Raw genomic sequence first — 24145 nt, forward strand, 5'->3', positions numbered from 1 at the left:
TAAAAGAACCATTGCACATTTTGTTAATAGAACACTTAGCTTAGTCCTTTTTAACAAGGTTGCGGTAGCTAGAGGACTTGTGAAAAGCTATTTCACAGCCTTTATGATTAACCTTACAACTTTAAATGAAATGCTTTTGTGTTGTATTGTGGTTTTTTGTTTGGTAAATGAAAGTTACAAGTTAAGTTGTGTGAATGGATATACAGTCATGTGAATAGTATTCTTTTGATGCAGTTTAGACATGCCACCTGTCCTATCCTGGAGAGGGGTTCTGTGGCATTATGGTGTACTAGTCTCTGGTGACTGACAACACTGGCCAGACCAGCGAGCATGCGTGATTTGGTTCTGGGTGGCGAGTAGCTCTGGTCCAGGGCGTTAGTGTGTGTACCTCCACTAAACACACACAAAAACCCTGGACCAGAGCTAGGTGCCGAGATCAATAGTAAACAGGTAAATATGTTGTGTAACACTTCAGAGAGATCATGACAACATGAGAAGACTCTTAATCGTCACTAATGGCCCTATTCCCTATATATTGCACTACTTTTGACCAGGCCCCTGGTCAAAAGTAGTGCACTAAATAGGGAGTAGGGTGCCATTTGGTATGCAACCTTTGTGTTCCTGCCTGCCCACTTACTGTGCTGTTCAGATGAAGAATGTTTATACTGTAGACTAGTTTGGGTTGGCACTATGGTGTAAACACTCTCCTTCATCTGCACTGTGTCACAGAAGCACAACAAGTCAGCCTGCCCTGGCCACTGAAGGAAAGAAAGAACATCCACAACTCTTTCCCTCCCTCCCTCTCTCCTCCCTCGTTTCTCTTCTCCTTAATGTGTTCAGAGCAGACGCGGCTACAGCCTGCACCTCTTTCCTTCAATTCCCTCCCTGTCGTCGTCCTGTTTTCTCCTCTCTTCTTTTTCATGTGTTCAGACAATGCAGCTAGAGCTGCTACAAGTACCTCCTTCCTTCCTGCCCTCCCGCTTTCCTCTTCCTCTTCTTCTTCATGTTCACAGATTAGGGTCTTCTTTAGATCTCTGGTCGGTAGGGGGACAGCTGCACACTTTCTCTGTCTGTCTTTGGGACAGGCAGTTTTTTCTGCTGTCTCAGGAGGACTTCCCCTACCCCCTGCCCCTCTACCCTGACTGATCCTGCTTCCCCCTTCCTTCCTTGTGCTCACCGTCCCCCACCCCCTCACCCCCCAAAACCCCCTTAACTACCCCTCTACTCCCCTAAACCCTCCTCAGCCACCTCCCAACTCTCTGTCATTCCCCCTACCCTCCACCTCCAGCCTGTTAGCCATCCCCAAGCATGGCTACAGTCAGTCCGTCGTTAGCTGTCTATATTTAAATCAGGGAGGCGGCCGGGCCAACTGCTGCTCTTCAAGCAGCTCACAGACAGTTCCTCTAAGTTTTCCTCTCCTGGTCTGGTGTAGTTTTCTCTTCTAACAGAACCCTGGGCCAAGTGGATCACTCTGTCCTGTCCCTGTTCATGTGGCTCTGAGACAGAGAGACAGAGTCAGGAGGACAGAGAGAGAGGGAAGAGGGTGGAGACAGAAGAGAAGAGAGCACAGAATAGAGAACCTAAGGATTGTGGAAGTTCTGGAACTAAGTGGGGCCACAGTGGAGTCACAACACAGAGTTGTGTAGCAGATACCTCCGTTTCTGGAATATTTGGTGGTGATTAGAGGAGAGGACGTATCTTTCCCGGATATAGAAGCTTCCTCCCGGGCGGGACAGGAGGACAGTATGGCGGCCAACGGTGAGCCGGCGATGGCTGCGTTGACATCGTTCATCATGAACGAAGAGGAGTTAAAGAGGAAGCAGAGGGAGAAGTTGAAGAAGATGCAGGCGACGGGGGGTAACCCTCGCCCCGCCCGATCCCTCTTCTTCTTCACCCTCCAAAACCCCTTCAGAAAAGCCTGCATTAACATCGTAGAGTGGAAGTATCCTTTATGGGACCATACAGTACACACACATGCATGCACGCGCGCGCACACACACACACACACACATTGACTGTGACATCCATTATGCTAAATGTATTGCACAGAAAATGCTCTTTAACACAATCCTGACTCTTGCTCTCTTGCTCTCTTGCTCTGATTCTGTTGAAGAAATGTTCCATGTAGCTTATTGAGTGTTAAACTCTCTGTATGCTCTCGACTCATGGCATACCTATATTCTCTGCTGAACGTATATGTGCTTGGTGGTTGAACATTCTATTCTACAGTATCACTCTCTTTTGGACACTTCAGAGACTTTAAATGTGTTACTTGCCAAATGTTTTGTATACCAAGTACATATGCAAAAGCAATCTGCCTGTCATGCTAAAAGCATACGAATAGTTGAACAGGGAACTCCCCAGCTGATGCATTTAGTTCCCAAGCGCAGCCATGTCTATAATCGTCTTTAAAATCTCTGTTGAGGAACTGTTGAAGGTGTTAAGACTTTTGTTATGCACTCTGTCTGGGTTGCCTACCCAGAGTCTATGTGAAATATGTAACCCCAGTCTTTTCACTGTCCAGGGTGCTTATCCACGGGTTAACCCTGCACTATTTTTAAAAAAACCAGTCAGTAACAGTTAATGAAGCCAGTTAAGTTAGTGATAAGTGTCTGTCTGGCTGACTTGGCTGCTTTTAATATGGAAAGAGCATTGTTGAAATGTTAGGGCACAGTTAGCCATATATATATAATCTACCGGTATCATATAGTTGAGTACCTACCCATGGGTGCACTTTCAAATTGCCATGGTCTGAGCTGAGGGGCTTTTCCACCCATTCCAGTTATTCTATGTCTATGACAGTTAGGTTGATCCTGAAGACAGGCTGTTGAAGGATGTTTTCCTACTCTGGGGTTTCCACCCTGTTTTTAGATCAGTCTCACATACTGTAGCTGCCTGCTGGTTATACATTGGTACAGTATATGCATTTCATCTAGATTTCATCTAGTATTCGTCAACACTATTTCTCCTGGCCAGAGGCAAAGGCTTGTCTTCAGTTCAGAACTTTTGATGGTGAAGATGATGGAGATTGTTATTTATTAGATCCACTGCTTGTTTACGTCATAGAATATGGTTTGTAAGATGATTTGCCAACTGACAGGATGTCCTATTCATAGATTAAAGATGGCACATACTTTCGTATTTCCGCAGACATGTTCTGGCATTGTCAGTTGTTAGGATGAAACATCCTCTTACATTCAACCGTAAAAAGATCAAGTTTGATTGTTTACACATTGCTTTGTGCTCACAAAATCCAGGCCTCAGGTACTCAGAGCAGAAGAATGTTCTAGAAATATAATAAAAAAATATACACTCTTTACAACACTTGTAAAATTGACTTTTCCTATGTGCCCTGCACGAGACTGATCTTAGTAATTATTCATCATAGGCAAATCATTAACTTCAGACTTATTTGAGTGTGTATTAAGTGTGTTTAAACGGTTTGATAATATTCTGGGTCGGTGGTCAGTAGTACAGCTGTCCTGTGGCATCACACTGGGACACTGCTGCTGAGCTGTCAGGGGATTTCAGACATAGCTCCCCCAGAGGTGGGAATGAGCAGGACTATGGCAGATTCATGGTCTGTTTCTATTAGTTATTTTCGATTTTTATTTGAAATTCAGTTTAGTTACAGTTAGTTGTCAGACCTGATTTGCTAGTTTTTATTTAGTTTAAGTTTGATAAAAAATATATTTCGTTTTTATATTATTTTGTTTCAGTTAGGGACAGAAAGTGTGCGTGGGAGACTAGAAGCCATTGGTGTTGTATAGTTTTTGTGTTTTTTGGGATGTCACAGTAATACATAAAATGATGGGTCAGGTCCAATGACTGTATATGAATGAACAAAGTGATTGATGACGTCACACCATGCATTCCTATGTGAAGACTCAAAGGCCCATTTGAAGCTCAGGAAGTCGGTTTTAGTTAGCTAAAATGGCGTTTCTTGGGTGGAGATTTATGTTGACATAAATCAAAGACAGTACAGTATGAAGATAGGCAGAAACTGCTTCTTCAATAGAAATCCCGGATCACACTTGTAAGTGATGTCATGGCGACGTTGGCTAGCTAATCTCATGCGCAGAAACATGTAATCGGGTCCAACGGTCGTCTCACGCTGAACTGCGCATGTGCAGGCTATCAAATCAAAGGCACTCATTTTATATAAAGTTGTTTTTGACGAAAATGAAAACGTGTCAGTTCGTTTCAGCACTTTCACAGAATTGGAGTAATAACATGTTCAACTACTTAAGATATTGGCTCGAATCTGTTGTGCCTTTAGATTTCGAGGCTAGCTCAGTGCTGCCACCTCTCATTGAGTATCTCAAATAGAAGGCCGACAGGGGTACTGCAGGCTGCCAGTAGCAACTGAATTATACTTATAACTTCTTCTGTGTACGATTTTAAAATAATCGGTTCAAGGACATACATCTGGTGTAATAGAAGCAATTATTGGTACCATGATTGTCTTCTATTTTTTGTTAATTTACACAAAGATTGACCACGAAGATCCAATTCACTATAATGGCAATCCTGTTTTTTGAAAACAATGCCTGCAGTATGGTGGTCAGCCTTGAACTTCATGGCTTCAATGAGAGGGGGCTGTCGTTCTACCCAGGTCAGGTCATAGGTTAGGAAGTGACTTGAATTTCAAAGGAATAGCGCCTAGACTGGTGCAAGGGATAGGGTGGAAGGGAACTGTCTTTCGCCAATGTTTACACCAATCCAATGCTTTTTAACTTTAGCAGCAATGTTCCCTCAAAACATTTTCAGCACTGAGCAAATTTCAGGTCAACTGAGCGCAAACTTGAACGTTGTGAAAATTCTGTGCAACTTCCAGCGCGCTGTGGCATACAGCAGGTCAGCCACCAGGGGGAGACTCGTCGAGGCCTGGTAACAGATGGAGTATACATCACGAGGTGGTGGCTCCATCTGCTGGACGTGGCAGGTCTCGACGGGCTCCCTGGACAGGACTAATTGGGGCTGATTGGGAGCTGGTGGGTAATTAAGGGCGGATTGCTCACCAGCTGTGCAAGGCCCATAAAGCTGCCACAAGGGCAGCACATGGAGGAGGACTGGGGGAAGTAAGGTAACTTCCGTGTAGTTGGAGACGGTATCCTGGAGAGGATCTCATGTGGGAGACCTAACCTTTTCTTTTGTCCGTGTCTGATCTGTGTAAACGTCTTGACCCAACCCCCTGATCTGCCACAAGTGGTGGAGAATGCGGGCATTTTGATAACGTGGTCAGATCAGGGTTGACGTTTACACAGCATCAGCATGGACGAGTTGATAGCTCAGTTCGTCCGGGCCCAACAGGCACAACAGGCGGATCAGGAACGAACGCTGGAGGAACAGCGACTACAAAACATCCGCCTCGTGGAGGAAGTCAGGAAGCTGCAAGGAGGAGCGTCTCCTGAAACCCATCCCAACCAGTTTTTAATCAAGCTAACGGAAGACGATGACATTGAAACATACCTCTGTACGTTTGAATGGACAGCGCTACGGGAAGGATGGCCAAGGCCAAAGTGGGCAAGTCTGCTGGCCCCGTTCCTCTCTGGGAATGCCCAAAAGCCGTATTGGGACCTGAACGACGAACCGGCGGCTAACTACGACGGACTCAAATGGGAGATACTCAGCCGCTACGGGTACAGCCTGGCCCATCAGGCTCAACGGTTCCACGACTGGAGGTTCGTACCCGACGCATCCCCCCGAGCCCAGATGAGCGACCTTCTGCGCGTCACCAGGGCCTGGCTCCTAACCGACGTACCCACCCTTTCCCTCCTCGACAAAGTGGTCCTGGATCGCTTCGTTCGGGCACTACCACACGACATGAAGAGGGCAGCGAACCTGTGCGAGGGGACGGAAGGACAACCCCACCACGGTATACCCCGAACCGACAGTCGGCAGGGCCAAGGGACCGCAAACCCATGGAGAGACGGCTGGGGAAGGGCCGACCCGCCACCGACGACCCCAGGTAGATGGAGACCAACGGAGGTGTTTTGAGTGTGGCGCCCGGGGGCACATTGCATGGAATTGCCCTGCTCGAGAGGAGTCGACGCCAGCAGCTAGCACTGGAGGCCAGGTGGGTCACGCCATGAACTATGTCACCTCCTGTTGGGCGCACCATGAATCAACTGCACCCATGGTCCCGGGGAAGGTTGACGGACACGACCCCTCGCCTGTGCGGCCAGGACGCCACCGGTTAACCAACCTGACTCTACGGGTCCGGAGTCGGAGGGGGAGCCGGAACCCGAACCCCCTGGGGAACCACTGGAGGAGGAGCCCAGCCTCCCCCTTCTCGATTTCGAGGGGCCAGTCGAGACCCCCATTGGGGGTCAACTGAGGGGACAATTCGGGACGGCCCAGTGGGAGGATCCGAATTTGAAAGCTGCCGCAGCCCAAGTGATAGCGGTGGATGGACAGTTACTTCTGGGGGTGAGTGACTGGCGATACCCCCATTTCCAAATTAAGAATAACCTTTTGTATCAGGTGTTGCGCCAACAGGGGGAACTTCGAGAGGTATTGTTGCTGCCCCGACGGTACGTAGGAACCTTTCTTCAGCTGGCCCACACCCACCTGTTGGGGGTGCACCTGGGAATGGAGAAGACCTGGGAACGGGTCGCCGCCCGGTTCCACTGGCCCGGGATGAGGAGGGCCGTGGAAGACTACTGTCGCAGCTGCCCGGAGTGTCAACTCACTGCCCCGAAAGCACACTTCCGAAACCCTCTGGTCCCCCTGCCGATCATCTGGGTGCCCTTTGAACGCATCGCCATGGACATAGTGGGACCCCTGGTAAAGACTGTACAAGGACACAGGTACATCTTGGTAATAGTAGACTATGCCACCCGGTATCCCGAGGCCATTCCCCTACGGACAGCGGTATCCAAGGGAATCGCCCGGGAGCTGTTCCACCTCTTTAGCCGGGTGGGCATCCCGAATGAGATCCTGACAGACCAAGGTACAGAGTTTATGTCCCACCTCATGAAAGAGTTGTGTGCCCTCATGCAGATCAAGCAGATCCGGACCTCCGTTTTTCACCCGCAGACGGATGGGCTCGTCCAGCGCTTTAACAAAACACTCAAACAGATGCTGCGGAAGGTCATCGAGCAGGACGGGAAGAACTGGGACCAGCTGCTACCCCACCTAATGTTCTCAATCTGAGAAGTACCACAATCCTCCACTGGGTTTTCCCCGTTTGAACTCCTCTACGGGAGGAGGCCACGTGGCCTACTGGACCTCGCCAAGGAGGCGTGGGAAGCCCAACCGACCCCCTTACGCAGCGTGGTAGAGCACGTGGAGACGATGCGGGAGCGGATGACAGCCATATGGCCAGTCGTGAGGGAACATATGGAGAAGGCCCAACGCGCCCAAGCCCAGGTCTACAATCGGGGAGCCCAGCCCTGAGAATTCCAGGTGGGAGACGGGGTGTTGGTGTTGATCCCCACGGCCAAAAGTAAGTTCCTGGCAACATGGCACGGACCATACGAGGTGGTCGAGAGACTGGGACCTGTCAACTACCGCGTACGGCAACCGGGGAGACGGAAACCTCAACAGATTTACCACGTGAACCTGTTGAAGAAGTGGCACGAGAGGACAGCCATGGCCGTGTTATGGTCGGGACCCAGGACGCCAACGGTACCAGTGGTGGTCCCGAGCAGTGAGGACCTCGACCTAGCCCAGAAGCAAGAGCTCCGGGAGCTTGTCGATCGGAACACGGCGGTCTTCTCCTAGATGCCGGGCCGCACGACCCTCATTGAACACCACATCCGTACCCGGCCCGGGGAAAATGGTAAGAAAGAGGCCGTATCGAATTCCGGAGGCCCGACAGAAGGCCGTGAAACAAGAAGTGGAGGCTATGCTGAGGATGGGGGTCGTTGAAGAGTCCCACAGTGCATGGTGCAGCCCCATCGTGTTGGTGCCCAAACCGGACGGTAGCCTCCGCTTCTGTAATGATTTCTGGGGTGTGAACGACATAAGCGTATTCGACACCTACCCCATGCCGAGGGTGGACGAGCTAATCGACCGATTGGGAAAGGCCCTGTACATCAGCACCCTTGACCTGACCAAAGGATATTGGCAGGTACCATTGGCAGCCTCCTCCCGGGAGAAGACGGCGTTCTCGACAGCAGACGGTCTGTACCAGTACCGGGTGCTCCCGTTCGGTCTCCACGGAGCCCCGCCCACATTCCAGTGACTGATGAACAGAGTGCTTCGACCCCACCAGCAGTACGCAGCGGCCTATCTGGATGATATCATCATCCACAGCCAAGGTTGGGAGGAGCACCTGACGCGCCTCCAGGCGGTGCTGGACACGCTCAGACAAGCCGGGTTGACCGCAAACCCCAAGAAATGCAAGCTAGCGTTCGAGGAGGTGGAGTACCTGGGGTATTTGATCGGACGGGGGAACGTCAAGCCCCAGGAGAGGAAGGTTCACGCGGTACGTGACTGGCCCGTTCCATGCACCAAGACACAGGTCAAGTCCTTCCTGGGACTGGCAGGATACTATAGCTGGTTTATCCCCAACTTTGCGGCTATAGCTTCCCCCCTCACCGATCTAACCAGGGCCCGCCTCCCGAAAACAGTGAAATAGACGGACGAGACAGAAGCGGCGTTCAGCCGTCTGAAGGAAGCGCTGTGCTCCCATCCGATTCTCGTAACGCCCGATTTCCAGGTGCTGATGGTGGTCCAGATGGATGCATGTGATACGGGACTAGAGGCCGTTCTGTCCCAGATACACGATGGGGAGGAGCACCCTATCACGTACATCAGCCGAAAGCTGATACAGAGAGAAAAAAAATTCTGTGCAACTTCCAGCGTGCTGTGGCGTACAGCAGGTCAGCCACCAGGGGGAGACTCGTCGAGGCCTGGTAACAGATGGAGTATACATCACGAGGTGGTGGCTCCATCTGCTGGACATGCCTGGTCTCGATGGGCTCTCCGGACAGGACTAATTGGGGCTGATTGGGAGCTGGTGAGTAGTTATAGGCGGATTGCTCACCAGTTGTGCAAGGCCCATAAAGCTGCCAGAAGGGCAGCACATGGAGGAGGACTGGGGGAAGTAAGGTAACTTCCGTGTAGTTGGAGACGGTATCCTGGAGAGGATCTCATGTGGGATACCTTTTCTTTTGATTATTTTATTAATAAACACCCTTGAAACTGAGCTAATCATACTCTGTCCGTGTCTGATCTGTGTAAACATCTTGACCCAACCCCCTGATCTACCACAGCGCGTTTACTGTGAACACTGAGGCTGTACCCGATTTAAGTTACAGTTTTAACAGTGGCCATGTAGACTACTGTGGCTATTTGATCATAATGTAGGCCTACCAGAGTGGCCTACCATAAAAAACAATGGCGAAAATGCATCCCATAACATTTTAACATGGAAATAGCTGTTCTATCATTCAGCCTACAATAGCAGCCAATGTGTGGTGTTCAATGTAGGCCTACATTCCATGAGAAAAAAAAAACATGCAGGGCTTGACATTAACCTGTTTATCCACTTGTCTTTCAGACAAGGAGGTGACTGAAAATGTTGTTTAATGCAAGAAACCACTTTACAAAATAAAATGCATTATTATTCGCATACTATTATTACAATCAGACAAATTATGCTACCCTCTGCTTATTGGCTACATAGCTTATTCAAGCCTGTCTCAAAATACAACACTTCCCCTTTAAGACAAAAAAAAAAGCTCTTTAACTGACTCGCTTTTCAAATATGTCTAGAAATGTATACGTTTTGTGCTCTTGTAGGAAGCAATCACTCCCCTATTGCTGACTACAAATGATCTATAACTGGCCTAATAACTCACTAACTAGCAAAGAATATGAACAAATGTGCACACGTGGCTACATGCAGCTCTCGCTTTGATCTCAAAACAAGCGCATCTACTCACGACTGCTCATGCTGTAAACACAGTTCAAAGTAAATGGCACAGATCCATATATGGCAATTGTCTGTGTATAGTATGGGCTGAGTAGTGCGTGTCAATGCAATATAATCCTACTCCGATGCGTTCTGCCTACAACAAAATCTCTTGCATAGTACGTTTTGTTTCGGTATTGCATTGATTCGATCACAATTGCCACAGTAAAGGAAACGTTGATAGTGTTAACAGGGAAAACTCTAGAACAGTGATCACCAACCTTTTCTGAGTGAAGATCACTGAGTCAAAATGCAAGCCGAGATCTACCACTCAGATTTTTTTTTACATGACTTAAAAAAACGTAAGTCTATGTGTCACGGTCGTTGAGAGACAGGTCAGACCAAGGTGCAGCGTGGTATGCGTACATGTTTATTAGAACAAATAAACACTCGACAAACGCAACGTAACCGTGAAGGTCCTAAGGGCTAACACCACAAGCCTAACCGGAACACAAACAAGATCCCACAACTAAGGTAGGCAACATGGCTGCCTAAGTATGATCTCCAATCAGAGACAACGAGCGACAGCTGCCTCTGATTGGGAATCACACCCGGCCAAACATAGAAATACAAAACTAGACTTAAACATAGATATACAATACATAGATCTCAACTGAAACTCACACCCTGACCCAACCAACAAGAGTTCTCTAGCTCAGGGCGTGACACTATGCAACATTAACCAATTAAAAACAGTACTGTAGCAATGAGGTTTGTGCAGTAAGCTATAGGCCCAATACATTATCACCGCATATTGGCTTTGCTTGAATTGTCCTGCCAATGCATCGTTGTTCGGGCCTTTAAAAATATATATATATTTCAGAATTTGAGGTGGGCTATATGATCACACCGGTAATAGATCCGTTGTTGTATTACTTGTGAAGCACAGCTGAGTGAGCATACATTTAAATAATTAGCTTTCTATTTTTATTTTACTGGGCTGATGGTGATGGTCAGTCTCAGCGGAGGGAGAGAGCAGCAGACTGAGGGTCCGCCTCTCAACATCCCTCTGCTCTCCCTTTCCTCCACTGACACTGACCAAAAAGGGACACAGTCTTACAGCTGATGGTGAAACACAAGTCGCACCGCGTTATTTCTGCCTCATGCACAAATTCATGTTGTTACATGAAGTTAAATATTCCTTTGCTGTAGCTTTCTTTTATGCCTGCTACGTTACTGCAGACATGGCCATCTAAGCCATCCGATTGGCCAGCGATAGGCCTATAGTGCACTTGATTTGCTCTCTGGGCTCGCCGAGAAGGCAGAGTTTGTACCTTCAGACACATTAAATGGTTCAAAATGGCAACAGTTTGCCTACCCGGCGGGCAGGGCAGCTGAAACGGGTGCACCTATCGCCAACAGCCAGAGACAAATAAAAAAAATAGGAACAAAAGGCTAATCGTTGGGTTTTTTACAGAAATGTTTGGTGATCGACTAGGAATACCTTGTAGATCGACCATTCATTTTACATTTACATTTTCGTCATTTAGCAGACGCTCTTATCCAGAGCGACTTACAAATTGGTGCATTCACCTTATGATAGCCAGTGGGACAACCACTTTACAATTTATTTAAACATTTTTGGGGTGGGGTAAGGGGGGGTAGAAGGATTACTTTATCCTATCCCAGGTATTCCTTAAAGAGGTGGGGTTTCAAGTGTCTCCGGAAGGTGGTGAGTGACTCCGCTGTCCTGGCATCGTGAGGGAGCTTGTTCCACCATTGGGGTGCCAGAGCAGCGAACAGTTTTGACTGGGCTGAGCGGGAACTGTGCTTCCGCAGAGGTAGGGGGAACAGCAGGCCAGAGGTGGATGAACGCAATGCCCTCGTTTGGGTGTAGGGACTGATCAGAGCCTGAAGGTACGGAGGTGCCGTTCCCCAGAAAAGAAAGAAGGGATACTGGTCTGTAGTTGTTGACATCGGAGGGATCGAGTGTAGGTTTTTTGAGAAGGGGTGCAACTCTCGCTCTCTTGAAGACGGAAGGTCTAGGATGAGTTGATGAGCGAGGTGAGGTAAGGGAGAAGGGAGAAGGTCTCCGGAAATGGTCTGGAGAAGAGAGGAGGGGATAGGGTCAAGCGGGCAGGTTGTTGGGCGGCCGGCCGTCACAAGTCACAAGATTTCATCTGGAGAGAGAGGGGAGAAAGAAGTCAAAGCATAGGGTAGGGCAGTGTGTGCAGGACCAGCGGTGTCATTTGACTTAACAAACGAGGATCGGATGTCGTCAACCTTCTTTTCAAAATGGTTGACGAAGTCATCCACAGAGAGGGAGGAGGGAGTGGGAGGGGGAGGAGGATTCAGCAGGGAGGAGAAGGTGGCAAAGAGCTTCCTAGGGTTAGAGGCAGATGCTTGGAATTTAGAGTGGTAGAAAGTGGCTTTAGCAGCAGAAACAGAGGAAGAAAATGTAGAGAGGAGGGAGTGAAAAGATGCCAGGTCCGCTCGGCTGCCCGGAGCCCTGTTCTGTGAGCTCGCAATGAGTCGTCAAGCCACGGAGCAGGAGGGGAGGACCGAGCCGGCCGGGAGGATAGGGGACATAGAGAGTCAAAGGATGCAGAAAAGGAGGAGAGGAGGGTTGAGGAGGCAGAATCAGGAGATTGGAGGGAGAAGGATTAAGCAGAGGGAAGAGATGATAGGATGGAAGAGGAGAGAGTAGCGGGAGAGAGAGAGCGAAGGTTGCGACAGCGCATTACCATCTGAGTAGGGGCAGAGTGAGTAGTGTTGGAGGAGAGCGAGAGAGAAAAGGATACAAAGTAGTGGTCTGAGACTTGGAGGGGAGTTGCAGTGAGATTAGTAGAAGAACAGCATCTAGTAAAGATGAGGTCAAGCGTATTGCCTGCCTTGTGAGTAGGGGGGGACGGTGAGAGGGTGAGGTCAAAAGAGGAGAGGAGTGGAAAGAAGGAGGCAGAGAGAAATTAGTCAAAGGTAGACGTAGGAAGGTTAAAGTCACCCAGAACTGTGAGGGATGAGCCATCCTCAGGAAAGGAACTTATCAAGGCGTCAAGCTCATTGATGAACTCTTCAAGGGAACCTGGAGGGCAATAAATGATAAGGATGTTAAGCTTGAATGGGCTAGTGACTGTGACAGCATGGAATTCAAATGAGGAGATAGACAGATGGGTCAGGGGAGAAAGAGAGAATGTCCACTTGGGAGAGATGAGGATTCCTGTGCCACCACCCCGCTGACCAGATGCTCTCGGGGTATGCGAGAACACATGGTCAGACGAGGAGAGAGCAGTAGGAGTAGCAGTGTTTTCTGTTAGATCGCGATCAACCGGTTGGTGACCACTGCTCTAGAAAGTTGAGTGAAGTTCAATCTCGTGCTTCTATCTTTGGGCTGATATTTCTGCACGGCAGTCCCAGGGAGCTATTTTAGTTTGTTTTGGAGTCAAAGATAATAGGTTCAGTATAGTTTTAGTTTTTCAAACATTTTTGTTTAGGGGTTCACAGCAAAGCTGTAGGGGTTCTTAGATTATACTTTTTTTCTTGACATGGTCAAATAACTCAAGCATATTGATAACTTTTTTCCTAATTTGGCTCACAGACACTAGAGGCCATGAATAACTTGGATAAGAAGAATGGCACCGATTGGCCTATAGGTTATAAGCAGTCTCACTTAAACACTCAAATCTGCCACCCCGTTTACATGATAGAGTGCTTGCTTCGTAATCTTGTGTCCTTTCTGTCATCCTGTGAACCCCGTTCATTGCTGCTTGTAGCAATATTTTTTATTTCAGTTTACTAAATAGTTTTTTCATGACTAGTTTTAGTTTGCTATAATAACCGTGGTTAAGGGGATGGGGTTACAGGCAGCGTCAGAGTCAGTCAGTACTACACGCTAAGCTTTCAACATGGTTGCTGCTATGATACTGTTTAGGACAGACACTGCTGCACACTGGCTTTTGATAAGATTTTATCTGTTGGATATCAGAGATGCTTGTCTGGCTATTAGGTCATCAAATGATGATCAGAATCACATGTAGACTCATATTGCAGTACTAATTTGACATCAAGACAATGCAAATGCCAGGTGCAGACGGCAAAAAATTTGAAATCTACTGATTGTTTTCACCATCAAGGTCTATCTCAGGAAGCATCACAGTGAAATCCACAACAAGAGCATATCTCTCAATAGCTCAATGTTCCTGTCTGGTCCAGTCTCATATTGTTCTATATTAGCCCTGTGTGTATCTGCCTGATTGTTGTCTTCCTGAGCCGTCCTCTCCAGACCGTTTGAGATCATCGTCCTGCTGACCATCTTTGCCAACTGTGTGGCCTTGGCTGTGTATCTACCCATGCCTGAAGACGACAACAACGCTACCAACACCAGCCTGGTGAGAACCTACTGACCTGATCTTCAGTGTGTGTGCGTGTTTGTGTGTGTAAAGCTGTTCTGATTGTAACATAATTATAACATACACTGAGTATACCAAACATTAGGAACACCTTCCTAATATTGATTTAACAGGTGACATCAATAATGGATCATAGCTTTCACCTGGATTCGCCTTGTCAGTTTATGCCATGGAAAGAGTAGGTGTTCTTAATGTTTTGTATACTCAGTGTACATTTGCTAGAGCATTTTAAAGCTGATTGATTTGGGGTAGTGTTGTTTTGGGAAGAGGCTAGATTTTTTATTTTTTTCCAGTGGAGTGACGTCACATCAACATGCAATAGTCAGAGGGTATTTTGTGGCAACTAAGGCATGTTGAACAAACGGATGGTCATCAGTTGGACAACAACTGCTGTATCCTTCTATCCTTAGCTTATGACTAGTAGGCTAATACATGTCAAAACTGCTTGAAATCCAAGTAATCTCATTTAAAATAAACAAAGTGTTTGGTCATAGTCAGTTGGGAATCTCTGTGCTTTCCCTTTTGAGTCATTGTAAGGTCAGACTGTCCTGTCCAGCAGCTAACTGCTCCAGCTATAGTACATCAGCCCCTTGAGTCCCATCCTCATCCTCAACATGCCTCCAGAGCTAAGTCAGTGCTATACTTAGGACATTGCCTTCTCACAAAATGTGTAAACATACTGAAAAGGAGGCAAGGGAATCAGTGAGAGGGTTTTAGTTTACATGCTGAAAGTTACATTGAGGTTTTATATGTTCAGAAAATGAGGTTGATATTTTGGAGCCTTGGTTTTTGACAGTGCCACACCAGCATGCTAAATGAGACTGTGACATTCGTTTGGATATAGTCGCTCATGACAGACTGTTAGCTGGAAAGATTTGTTTCTGGGTTCCAAGATTAGCCTGGATGTGATTTCCATCCGCATACACTGGACAACAGCCACTCATCATCTTAACACTGCTACGGTATCAACTAGGCTGGGTGCCAGTCTGAACTGCTCTCTTGCCAGCTTAAATCCATAAGACAGGCACCCAGGCTAAGTACCAACAGCACCTAATAAAATATCTGTAGATCAGATATTTTGAATAAATTGATCCCACTCTACATAGCAGGTGACTCTTAATGTCTCCAACGTTTATCACACTCAGTGACTGTAAGGCAAGACAGGCATTAGGCAGGTGTTAGCACTCCCTAGCCTGGTCTGAGGAACTGAGGAGCGTCCTGAGGCTTTATATTTAGACCTGTTCTCAGAGGTGTGCGTTGATGTACTGTTGTGGGTGTGGGAGTACGGTGCAGGCCATAGTTCTGAGTTGGAGGGTTATACTTATATATAACCTCACAACCCAGGGGGGTTTTACATACACTCACCCCATAATTTAGGGGATTTCTAAAGGAATATTTGAAAGTGATAACTAGTCGATGATACTGGCGAGTGGCTATATCTGTAAGGATTGTCTTCAAAGATCAGAGACAGGCTTTCAGATCAAGCACAGAACATGCACTGTAAAATAAATCTAGTTGTTTCAACTCATTATTTTTAAGTAACTGGTTCCGTAGCCTTTTTTTCTGTTTACTCCACTTTCTGGTTCAAGTGTTACCTGAATAACCCCAAAAAATATTGGCCAAACTTGAGAAAACTATACTAAACAGAAATATAAACGCAACATGCAACATGCAACAATTTAAACAATTTTACTGAGTTACAGTTCATATAAGGAAATCAGTCAATTGAAATAAATTCATTAGGTCCTAATCTATGGATTTCACATGACTGGGAATACAGATATGCATCTTTTGGTCACAGATACCTTAAAAAAAGGTATGGGTGTGGATCAGAAAACCAGTCAGTATCTGGTGTGACCATCATTTGCCTCATGCAGCGTGACACTTCTCCTTCGCATAGAGTTAATCAGGCTGTTGATTGTGGCTTGTGGAATGTTATCCCACTCCTCTTTAATGGCTGTGTAAAGTTGCTGGATAAAGCGGCGGGAACTGTAACACGCTGTTGTAGATGTCGATCCAGGGCATCCCAAACATGCTCAATGGGTGACATGTCTGGGACATTTTCAGCTTCCCGGAATTGTGTACAGATCCTTGCGACATGGGGCCATGCATTATCATGATGAAACATGAGGTGATGGCGGCGGATGAATGCCACGACAATGGGCCTCAGGATCCTGTCATGGTCTCTCTGTGCATTCAAATTGCCATCGATAAAATGCAATTGTGTTCGTTGACCATATCTTATGCCTGCCCATACCATAACCCCACTGCCACCATGGGGCGCTCTGTTCACAACGTTGACATCAGCAAACAGCTCGCCCCCACACGACGCCATACACGTGGTCTGCGGTTGTGAGGCCGGTTGAAGTTACTGCCAAATTCTCTAAAACGACGTTGGAGGCGGCTTATGGTAGAGAATTTTTCTGGCAACAGCTCTGGTGGACATTCCTGCAGTCAGCATGCCAATTGCATGTTTTAGAGTGGCCTGCACATTTTAGAGTGGCCTTTTATTGTCCCCAGCACAATGTGCACCTGTGTAATTATCATGCTGTTTAATCAGCTTCTTGACATGCCACACCTGTCAAGTGGATGAATTATCTTGACAAAGGAGAAATGCTCACTAACAGGGATGTAAACAAATGTGTGCACAAAATTAGAGAGAAATAAGCTTTTGTGCATATGGAAAATTTCTAGGATCTTTTATTTCAGCTCATGAAACTTGGGACCAACACTTTACATGTTGTGTTTATGTTTTTGTTCAGTGTAGTTATACACACAGACAGTGTTTTAACATACAACGTTTTCATCTTACATATTTGACACACGTTGGCATACATGATTACATTGTCCATGTTCATTTAGACAGTTATTAATATTCAACATGTCCTCACCTGGGATTTGAACTTGCAAACTCTTGGTTCACAGCATTCCAATCTTACAGCTACGCCACCGTGTCTATGTCAATGACTGATTTCACCTGTATTACTACACTTTGCACTCCAAAGTAAATCTCAACTCTGTTAAAAGTACACTCAAGAAAAACTATTTTATTTATCATAGTGATTAAGGAGTTGCATTAAAACAGAATAATATGTCCCACCAACATTAGACAACTGTACAGAAAACACTCAAATTACTGAAATAAGTAAATTAAATCAATGAAGAGAGAATGGTCAGATTAACTGATAATTGACACCGGCATGGTGGCATAGCAGGAAGATTGGAATGCCGTGAACCAAGAGTTTGCGAGTTCAAATCCCAGGTGAGGACAGGTTGAACAATGATTACTGTATAAACTAAATGTGTGTCAAATATAAACGTTGTATGTTTAAAGCACTGTGTGTGTGTGTAACCAGTTGCACGGCCTTGTTTTTGTTGAGCAAACACATCATTTTAGTTTTTTTAAGTTGGAGCAAAGTTTAGGCCAACAATTGTTTTTGTTCAGGTAACACTTGGACAAAAAAGTTCAGTAAACAAAAAAAGGCTGTGGAACCAGTTACTAAATAATTATTAGTTGAAACGGTAACACTTTACTTGACACCCAGCGTCATAACACATTATGACACGGTCATAACCATGTCATAATATGTCATAACAACTGACATAACTTGTAATAACCTGTCATAATGTGGTCATAACACTGTCATGACCCATACATTTACATCTGTTGTGGCATATAGCGTTATTTTATGGCTGTCTATGGCAGTCTATGACCCTGATAGACAGTCCTGACCTTAGGCACAACTCCTACTGTATAGAATGTTTAGCTGGAACACCCAGTGCACCAACTGCTACTTAGCGCCACATAGCTAGCTAGCGCTCCCATGTTCAGGAACCCTGTGCCTGGTTCTCCCTAGTTCTGCTTAATTCTGGTTCCTCGTGGTTCTGCAACAAGAAAACTAGCCATAGGTGCCTATGCCATGGTCCTGCTTGGCTCAGTTAGTAGAGCATGATGCTTGCAGCGCCAGGATTGTGTGTTCGACTTCCGCTGGGGTCACCCATACGGAAAGAATTATACAAGCACTGCTGTAAATTGTTTGGATAAAAGCATCTGCTAAATGGAACTCTGTCATGATCCACGTTCCCTCTCCTTTCACCACAACAAAGTAAGACTACCATGGCCAACATAAAGTGTACGGTTGATGTGTTGTCTATCCATAGGATACACAACCATCTCATCACCCTAGATTACAACCCCAGCATGATCCATCTAGCCATTCCTGTCATTAGATCTGATTTGGCATTAGATCTCCTAATGCTTCCATGATTAATCCTGTATGACTCGTCTCTCAGCTGGCCCTGCCTGGAGTCCCAGATGGATGAGCTTTACAGTTTTCTGACTGTTCCAATACTACTTGAACCCAGGTCTGAAGCCCACCCGCCCTGGTTGTTAGAAGAAGTGGGTCGACATGCATTCACAGTCAGCATCACCTCATGGACGCACAGCACTGTCATTGGAAACACTCAGTCAGATACTTATACATACTGTCCTACTGTGTAATTCACTTTAAAGTGTGTGTGTGTGTTGGTCCCACCTTTGCTGCTATAACAGCCTCCACTCTTCTAGGAAGGCTTTCCACTAGATGTTGGAACATTGTTTCGGGGACTTGCTTCCATTCAGTCACAAGAGCATTAGTGAGGTCAGGCACTGAAGTTTGGCGATTAGGCCTGGCTCGCAGTCGGCGTTCCAATTCATGCCAAAGGTGTTCGATGGGGTTGAGGTCAGGGCTCTGTGCAGGCCAGTCAAGTTCTTCCACACCGATCTCGACAAACCATTTCTGTATGGACCTCGCTTTGTACACAGGGGCATTGTCATGCTGAAACAGGAAAGGGCCTTCCCCAAACTGTTGCCACAAAGTTGGAAGCACAGAATTGTCTAGAATGTCATTGTATGCTGTAGCGTTAAGATTTCCCTTCACTGGAACTAAGGGGCCTAGCCCGAACCATGAAAAACAGCCCCAGACCATTATTCCTCCATCAAACTTTACAGTTGGCACTATGCATTCGGGCAGGTAGCGTTCTCCTGGCATCTGCCAAACTCAGATTAGTCTGTCAGACTGCCAGAGAACGCGTTTCCACTGCTCCAGAGTCCAATGGCGGCGAGCTTTACACCACTCCAGCCGACACTTGGCAATGTGCATGGTGATCTTAGGCTTCTGTGCGGCTGCTCGGCCATGGAAACGCATTTCATGAAGCTCCCGACGAACAGTTCTTGTGCTGACGTTGCTTCCAGAGGCAGTTTGGAACTCGCTTCAGCACTCAGCAGTCCCGTTCTGTGAGCTTGTGTGGCCTACCACTTCGCGGCTGAGCCGTTGTTGCTCCTAGACGTTTCCACTTCACAATAACAGCACTTACAGTTGACAAGGCCAGCTCTAGCAGGGCAGGAATTTGACAAACTGACTTGTTGGAAAGACTGAGGAGCGTGTGTCTGTCCTAACGACCACGGTGGTGTTAGTTTCATTCTGTAGAAGGACATTGGTTATTGACGTCATTTGACCGATCAGATCAACAGTACATGCAAATAGTTAATCTGAGTATTGACTACTAATAAGTATAAGCAGTGAATAAGGATGATTAACTCTGAGCCAACTGCAATGCTGCTATATGCAAGACAATTAACTTTCCAATAATTCCATTATTTATCCTTTATCTAACCAGGACATCCCATTTGAGGTCAGAAGACCTCTTTCTCAATGGAGACCTGGCCAAACTGTAACGCAAGCAGGGTTTAGTTCTGTGATTGTTCTTCACTACACATACATAGCAGTCATATGTACATACAGTGTGGAAAACATTTAGAATAGGTATTTTATCCATCCATTCGGTTTGTTTCAGTCAGGGGAACCAGGAAATAACTGAACTCCTTGGAAGTGATTTGTGAAGGAGGGAATTGGCAACACAGAGATGTAGGCCTAAATGTAGTCTACAAAAAATAGATGTCGTAAATGTAGTCTGTCATGGTGCAGTTGTGTGTTCCACAATTTCTCTGCCTGTCTGTTTTAACGACCACCACAGTGCGTGCGACCGGTTGGCTGAAAACAGTGTATAGAGACAGAGGGACACCATACATGGTGCTGTTCTGTGTGTGTTCGCCTGCTCTTCCTGACAATATCAATGCTAGAGCTAATACCACAGGGAATAAAATGTTTATTTGACTTATCGTCAGTAACATAATCAGCTCAAATGAATGATAAGTCAAATACGTTTATCTGTGTCCTTACTAACCTTTGAGCAAAACATCATACTTTTCCTCTGCAAACTGTTTATGTGAGAGCTAGTATGTTAGTATATGAGCCAGTGTGTGTGTGTATCTGACAAAGCTCAGACATCTGAACTACAATGGCACCCAGTCTCACCATACATCCCGCTTACTGAGTCAGCGTCATCCCTTTAAACCCTGTCTAGGCCCTGTCTAATCAGAGCTGTCATGAGAGAACAAGCTGGCAAATGTAATACCATTAAAGCCTGTTTGATTCTACAGCAGCCCATGTGTCAAAGGTTTCAGTGACCCCAATCATTTTTCCTTAAAGGCCCACTCCTATATTCTTATATCATTAATGAAGAAGAAAAAAAACGCTCTAAATATCACAGAGTGGCCCTTGAAATGCTTTTTATCCTCTATTAAACTAACTGCCATCGATAGGCCTTTTCTGGCAGATGGGCTCTTCGCGTTTCTAAAATGAGAGATGTAAGACCAGGGAGTTGGGTATCAAATCTGATCCCAACCTGTTGTGTGTGTACGTTGTGTGTGAGGTTTACAACTGTGACAGCAAATAGAACAAATTCCGTTGTCTCTTTATAATGGATAAATAAAGATAAAGAGTTTTGTGAAGAGTCTCATTGCCAAGGTTTTTGTGTATTTTTCTTTCAGGAGAGTCTGGAGTATATCTTCCTGGTGATCTTTACGTTAGAGTGCTTTCTGAAGATAATAGCGTACGGCTTTATATTCCACGAGGGAGCCTATCTACGGAACGCTTGGAACTTACTGGACTTTGTCATCGTCTTCATGGGGTAAGACGAGCCCTATGGAGGGCCCCCTATGGAGCCAATCAAGCTAGCACAGTATGGTCGGGTCTGCACAACAGTGTATTACTTTTTATGCCAGTAGATTATAAAGGGGGCATACAATGCATTATAACCACACCATAATGCATTATGCTTGGCTTTAGTTGGCTTCAGGTAAAGTATTACAGAGAAAGTCAATTGTTTAGTATCTCTGTGGTGTTCAGTTAGTTGTATGCCACTCTATAATGTCCTATGTAGCTGTTATAAAGGCTTTCTGAATGCATAGATAGTGAGCCTACAGTAAAGTGATACCAGTTACTAATTCTGTCTGTTGTTTTTCTCCCCCAGCCTCTTCACCATCGCCCTGGACACCATAAACTATCTAGCAGGCATTCAAATGGAGAAAGGAGGAGGGTTCGATATGAAGGCCCTCCGAGCGTTCAGGGTGCTCAGGCCCCTACGTCTCGTAACAGGAGTCCCCAGTAAGAACCAACACATCACTCATACACGCACGCACATACACACACACACACACACACACACACACACACACAAACACACATATTGTTTGATGCTTCAGTTGTTTGATTCTCCAGTGCAATGTTTCGACCAAAATATCTTTGTCAGGCACAAAGTAGCGGGTCACAATGTCATCTCATTCCATTATGTTTCAAAATATTGGTTTTAGCTTAGCGCACATTTCTGTTTCTTTAACACACCATTGGCTAATATTTATGTTTTTTTTATTGAAATAGTAGTGAGGTAGTGAGCTCCTCCCTGCTGTTCCCCTCCAGGCCTGCAGGTGGTGATGAACTCTATCCTGAAGGCCATGCTTCCCCTGCTGCACATCGGCCTGCTGGTCTTCTTCATGGTCACCATCTACGCCATCGTAGGTCTGGAGCTCTTCAAGTGTAAGATGCACAAGACCTGCTACTGGACCGGCACAGGTAAGCAAAAAGTAGTAGTTAGTAAAGAGTATTTGAGGTAAATCACTGACATTGAGGACAAACAACTATGACAACCAGGTAATGTTTGGACAACCAGGTAGCTCTACTCTACTCTTCGGATGGAGGTCCGAGTTGTAAACAAGGCACCACTAGCCTGGTTGCTAATGTGTTAGTGCTGTATAGCCAACTCTTACAATGTATTGTCGGCCATAGGAGATTGCTATACAGCAGATACTGATCACGTCACCACACATCAAATTCTTTCACAATGAAAATGTTATTGAGTCGCTCTCTGTCCTTTCCTCCAGAATTCTGGAATTGGAATTGGGTTTACTTTCTGAATTGATTGGAATTGAAATCGAATTGACCCCAACCCTGGTCACCACACATCAACGTCTTTCACAATGAAAAATGTTGTTGTCTCTCTCTCTCCTCCAGACATCATGGCTACATTAGAGAACGAGAGGCCCGCCCCCTGTGCCCAGGCCGGTAACGGGCGCCGCTGCCTCCTCAACGGGACAGAGTGTCGTTCAGGCTGGGCGGGGCCAAACTTCGGCATCACCCACTTTGACAACTTTGGTTTCGCCATGCTCACCGTCTTCCAGTCTATCACTATGGAGGGCTGGACCGATGTGCTCTACTGGGTCAGTCTCCCCTCACCATGAGAAGCATCTGACAGCAGACTCACAGCAGGGTCCTGTGGCGTGCCATTACCTGAGAGTACCATACATCTAGGCACTTCACAGGACATGAGATGCAGTCAGGTGCCAGCACCCCACAGAATCCTTCTGCGATTCCGCAGACAGATTATTTTGCCTCCCATTGACCTAATTAAAGGCAGTGTATTAGAATAGATGACCAGTCCAGCTTCGTCTTGGTGTAGCAAACAACCTACTGTATTACTGTAGTGACACTGTAGTCGGTAGTAATGTTGTGTTGTCCTTCAGGTGAATGAGTGGCCCTGGCTCTACTTTGTGACTGTATGACTGTATGACAACTCAGTCCTGGGGAACCCAAGGGGTGCACATTTTGGTTTTTGCCCTAGCACTACACAGCTGATTCAAATAATCAACCTGTCATAAATGTTTGATTATTTGAATCAGCTGTGTAGTGCTATGGCAAAAACCAAAATGTGCACCCCTTGGGGTCCCCAGGACCGAGTTTGGGAAACACTTGTGTATTATGTTGTAGTGACGTTGTAGTAATGCTGTAGTGATGTTCTCCTGCAGGTGAACGATGCCATAGGGAACGAGTGGCCCTGGCTCTACTTCGTGACTCTGATCCTAATTGGATCCTTCTTCGTACTCAATCTGGTCCTGGGTGTTCTCAGTGGGTATGATCATGTCCTCTACTCTACTCTACTCTACTCTACACTTTTAGAAAAAAAATGCTATCTAGAACCTAAAAGGGTTCTTCGGCTGTCCCCATAGGAGAACCCTTTGAAGAATCCTTCTTGGTTCCAGGTAGAACCATTTTGGGTTCAATGTGGAACCCTTTCTACAGAAGGTTCTACATGGAACCCAAAAGCGTTCTCCTATGTGGACAGCCGAAGAACCCTTTTGGAATCCTTTTTTCTAAGAGTGTACTGTTCTTCTAGTAACCTTATGGTGTATTTCGTCAGAAATTTTATTCTCTAATATTCTCTACAGTACCTTTTTGTCCTCTTCCCTACACCCAGAGAGTTCACAAAGGAGAGAGAGAAGGCTAAGTCCCGAGGGGAGTTCCAGAAGTTGAGGGAGACCCAGCAGCTGGATGAGGACCTGAAGGGCTACATGGAGTGGATCACTCAGGCTGAGGTCCTAGACAACGACCAGGAGGGGAAAGGTAGCTTCTGACACTGTCCAATTGTACATTGACTCTTGAGGGTGCCCGACATCTCTTGGAGGTGTCCAACGTCTAAATTGTTATAGGGTGCCTGATTT

At 46.3% G+C, this 24145-nt stretch overlaps 1 protein-coding gene across 1 annotated transcript in view; it reads left to right on the plus strand.

Moving 5' to 3' along the window:
- Window positions 1-1745: 1745 nt before the first annotated feature.
- LOC311149860 (dihydropyridine-sensitive L-type skeletal muscle calcium channel subunit alpha-1-like) overlaps window positions 1746-24145 on the plus strand; it is a gene marked incomplete at its 5' end in the record, with an annotated part of 45745 nt that continues 23345 nt past the window's right edge. Inside the window, 8 exon segments of the mRNA XM_084187099.1 lie at window positions 1746-1942; window positions 14145-14250; window positions 21143-21282; window positions 21625-21758; window positions 22071-22223; window positions 22662-22867; window positions 23453-23556; window positions 23902-24047. Of these exon segments, the coding sequence (XP_084043225.1) occupies window positions 1746-1942; window positions 14145-14250; window positions 21143-21282; window positions 21625-21758; window positions 22071-22223; window positions 22662-22867; window positions 23453-23556; window positions 23902-24047 (1186 nt within the window).

Source organism: Coregonus lavaretus, assembly GCF_964263955.1.
Source record: "Coregonus lavaretus genome assembly, chromosome: 22".
Classification (NCBI taxonomy): domain Eukaryota; kingdom Metazoa; phylum Chordata; class Actinopteri; order Salmoniformes; family Salmonidae; genus Coregonus; species Coregonus lavaretus.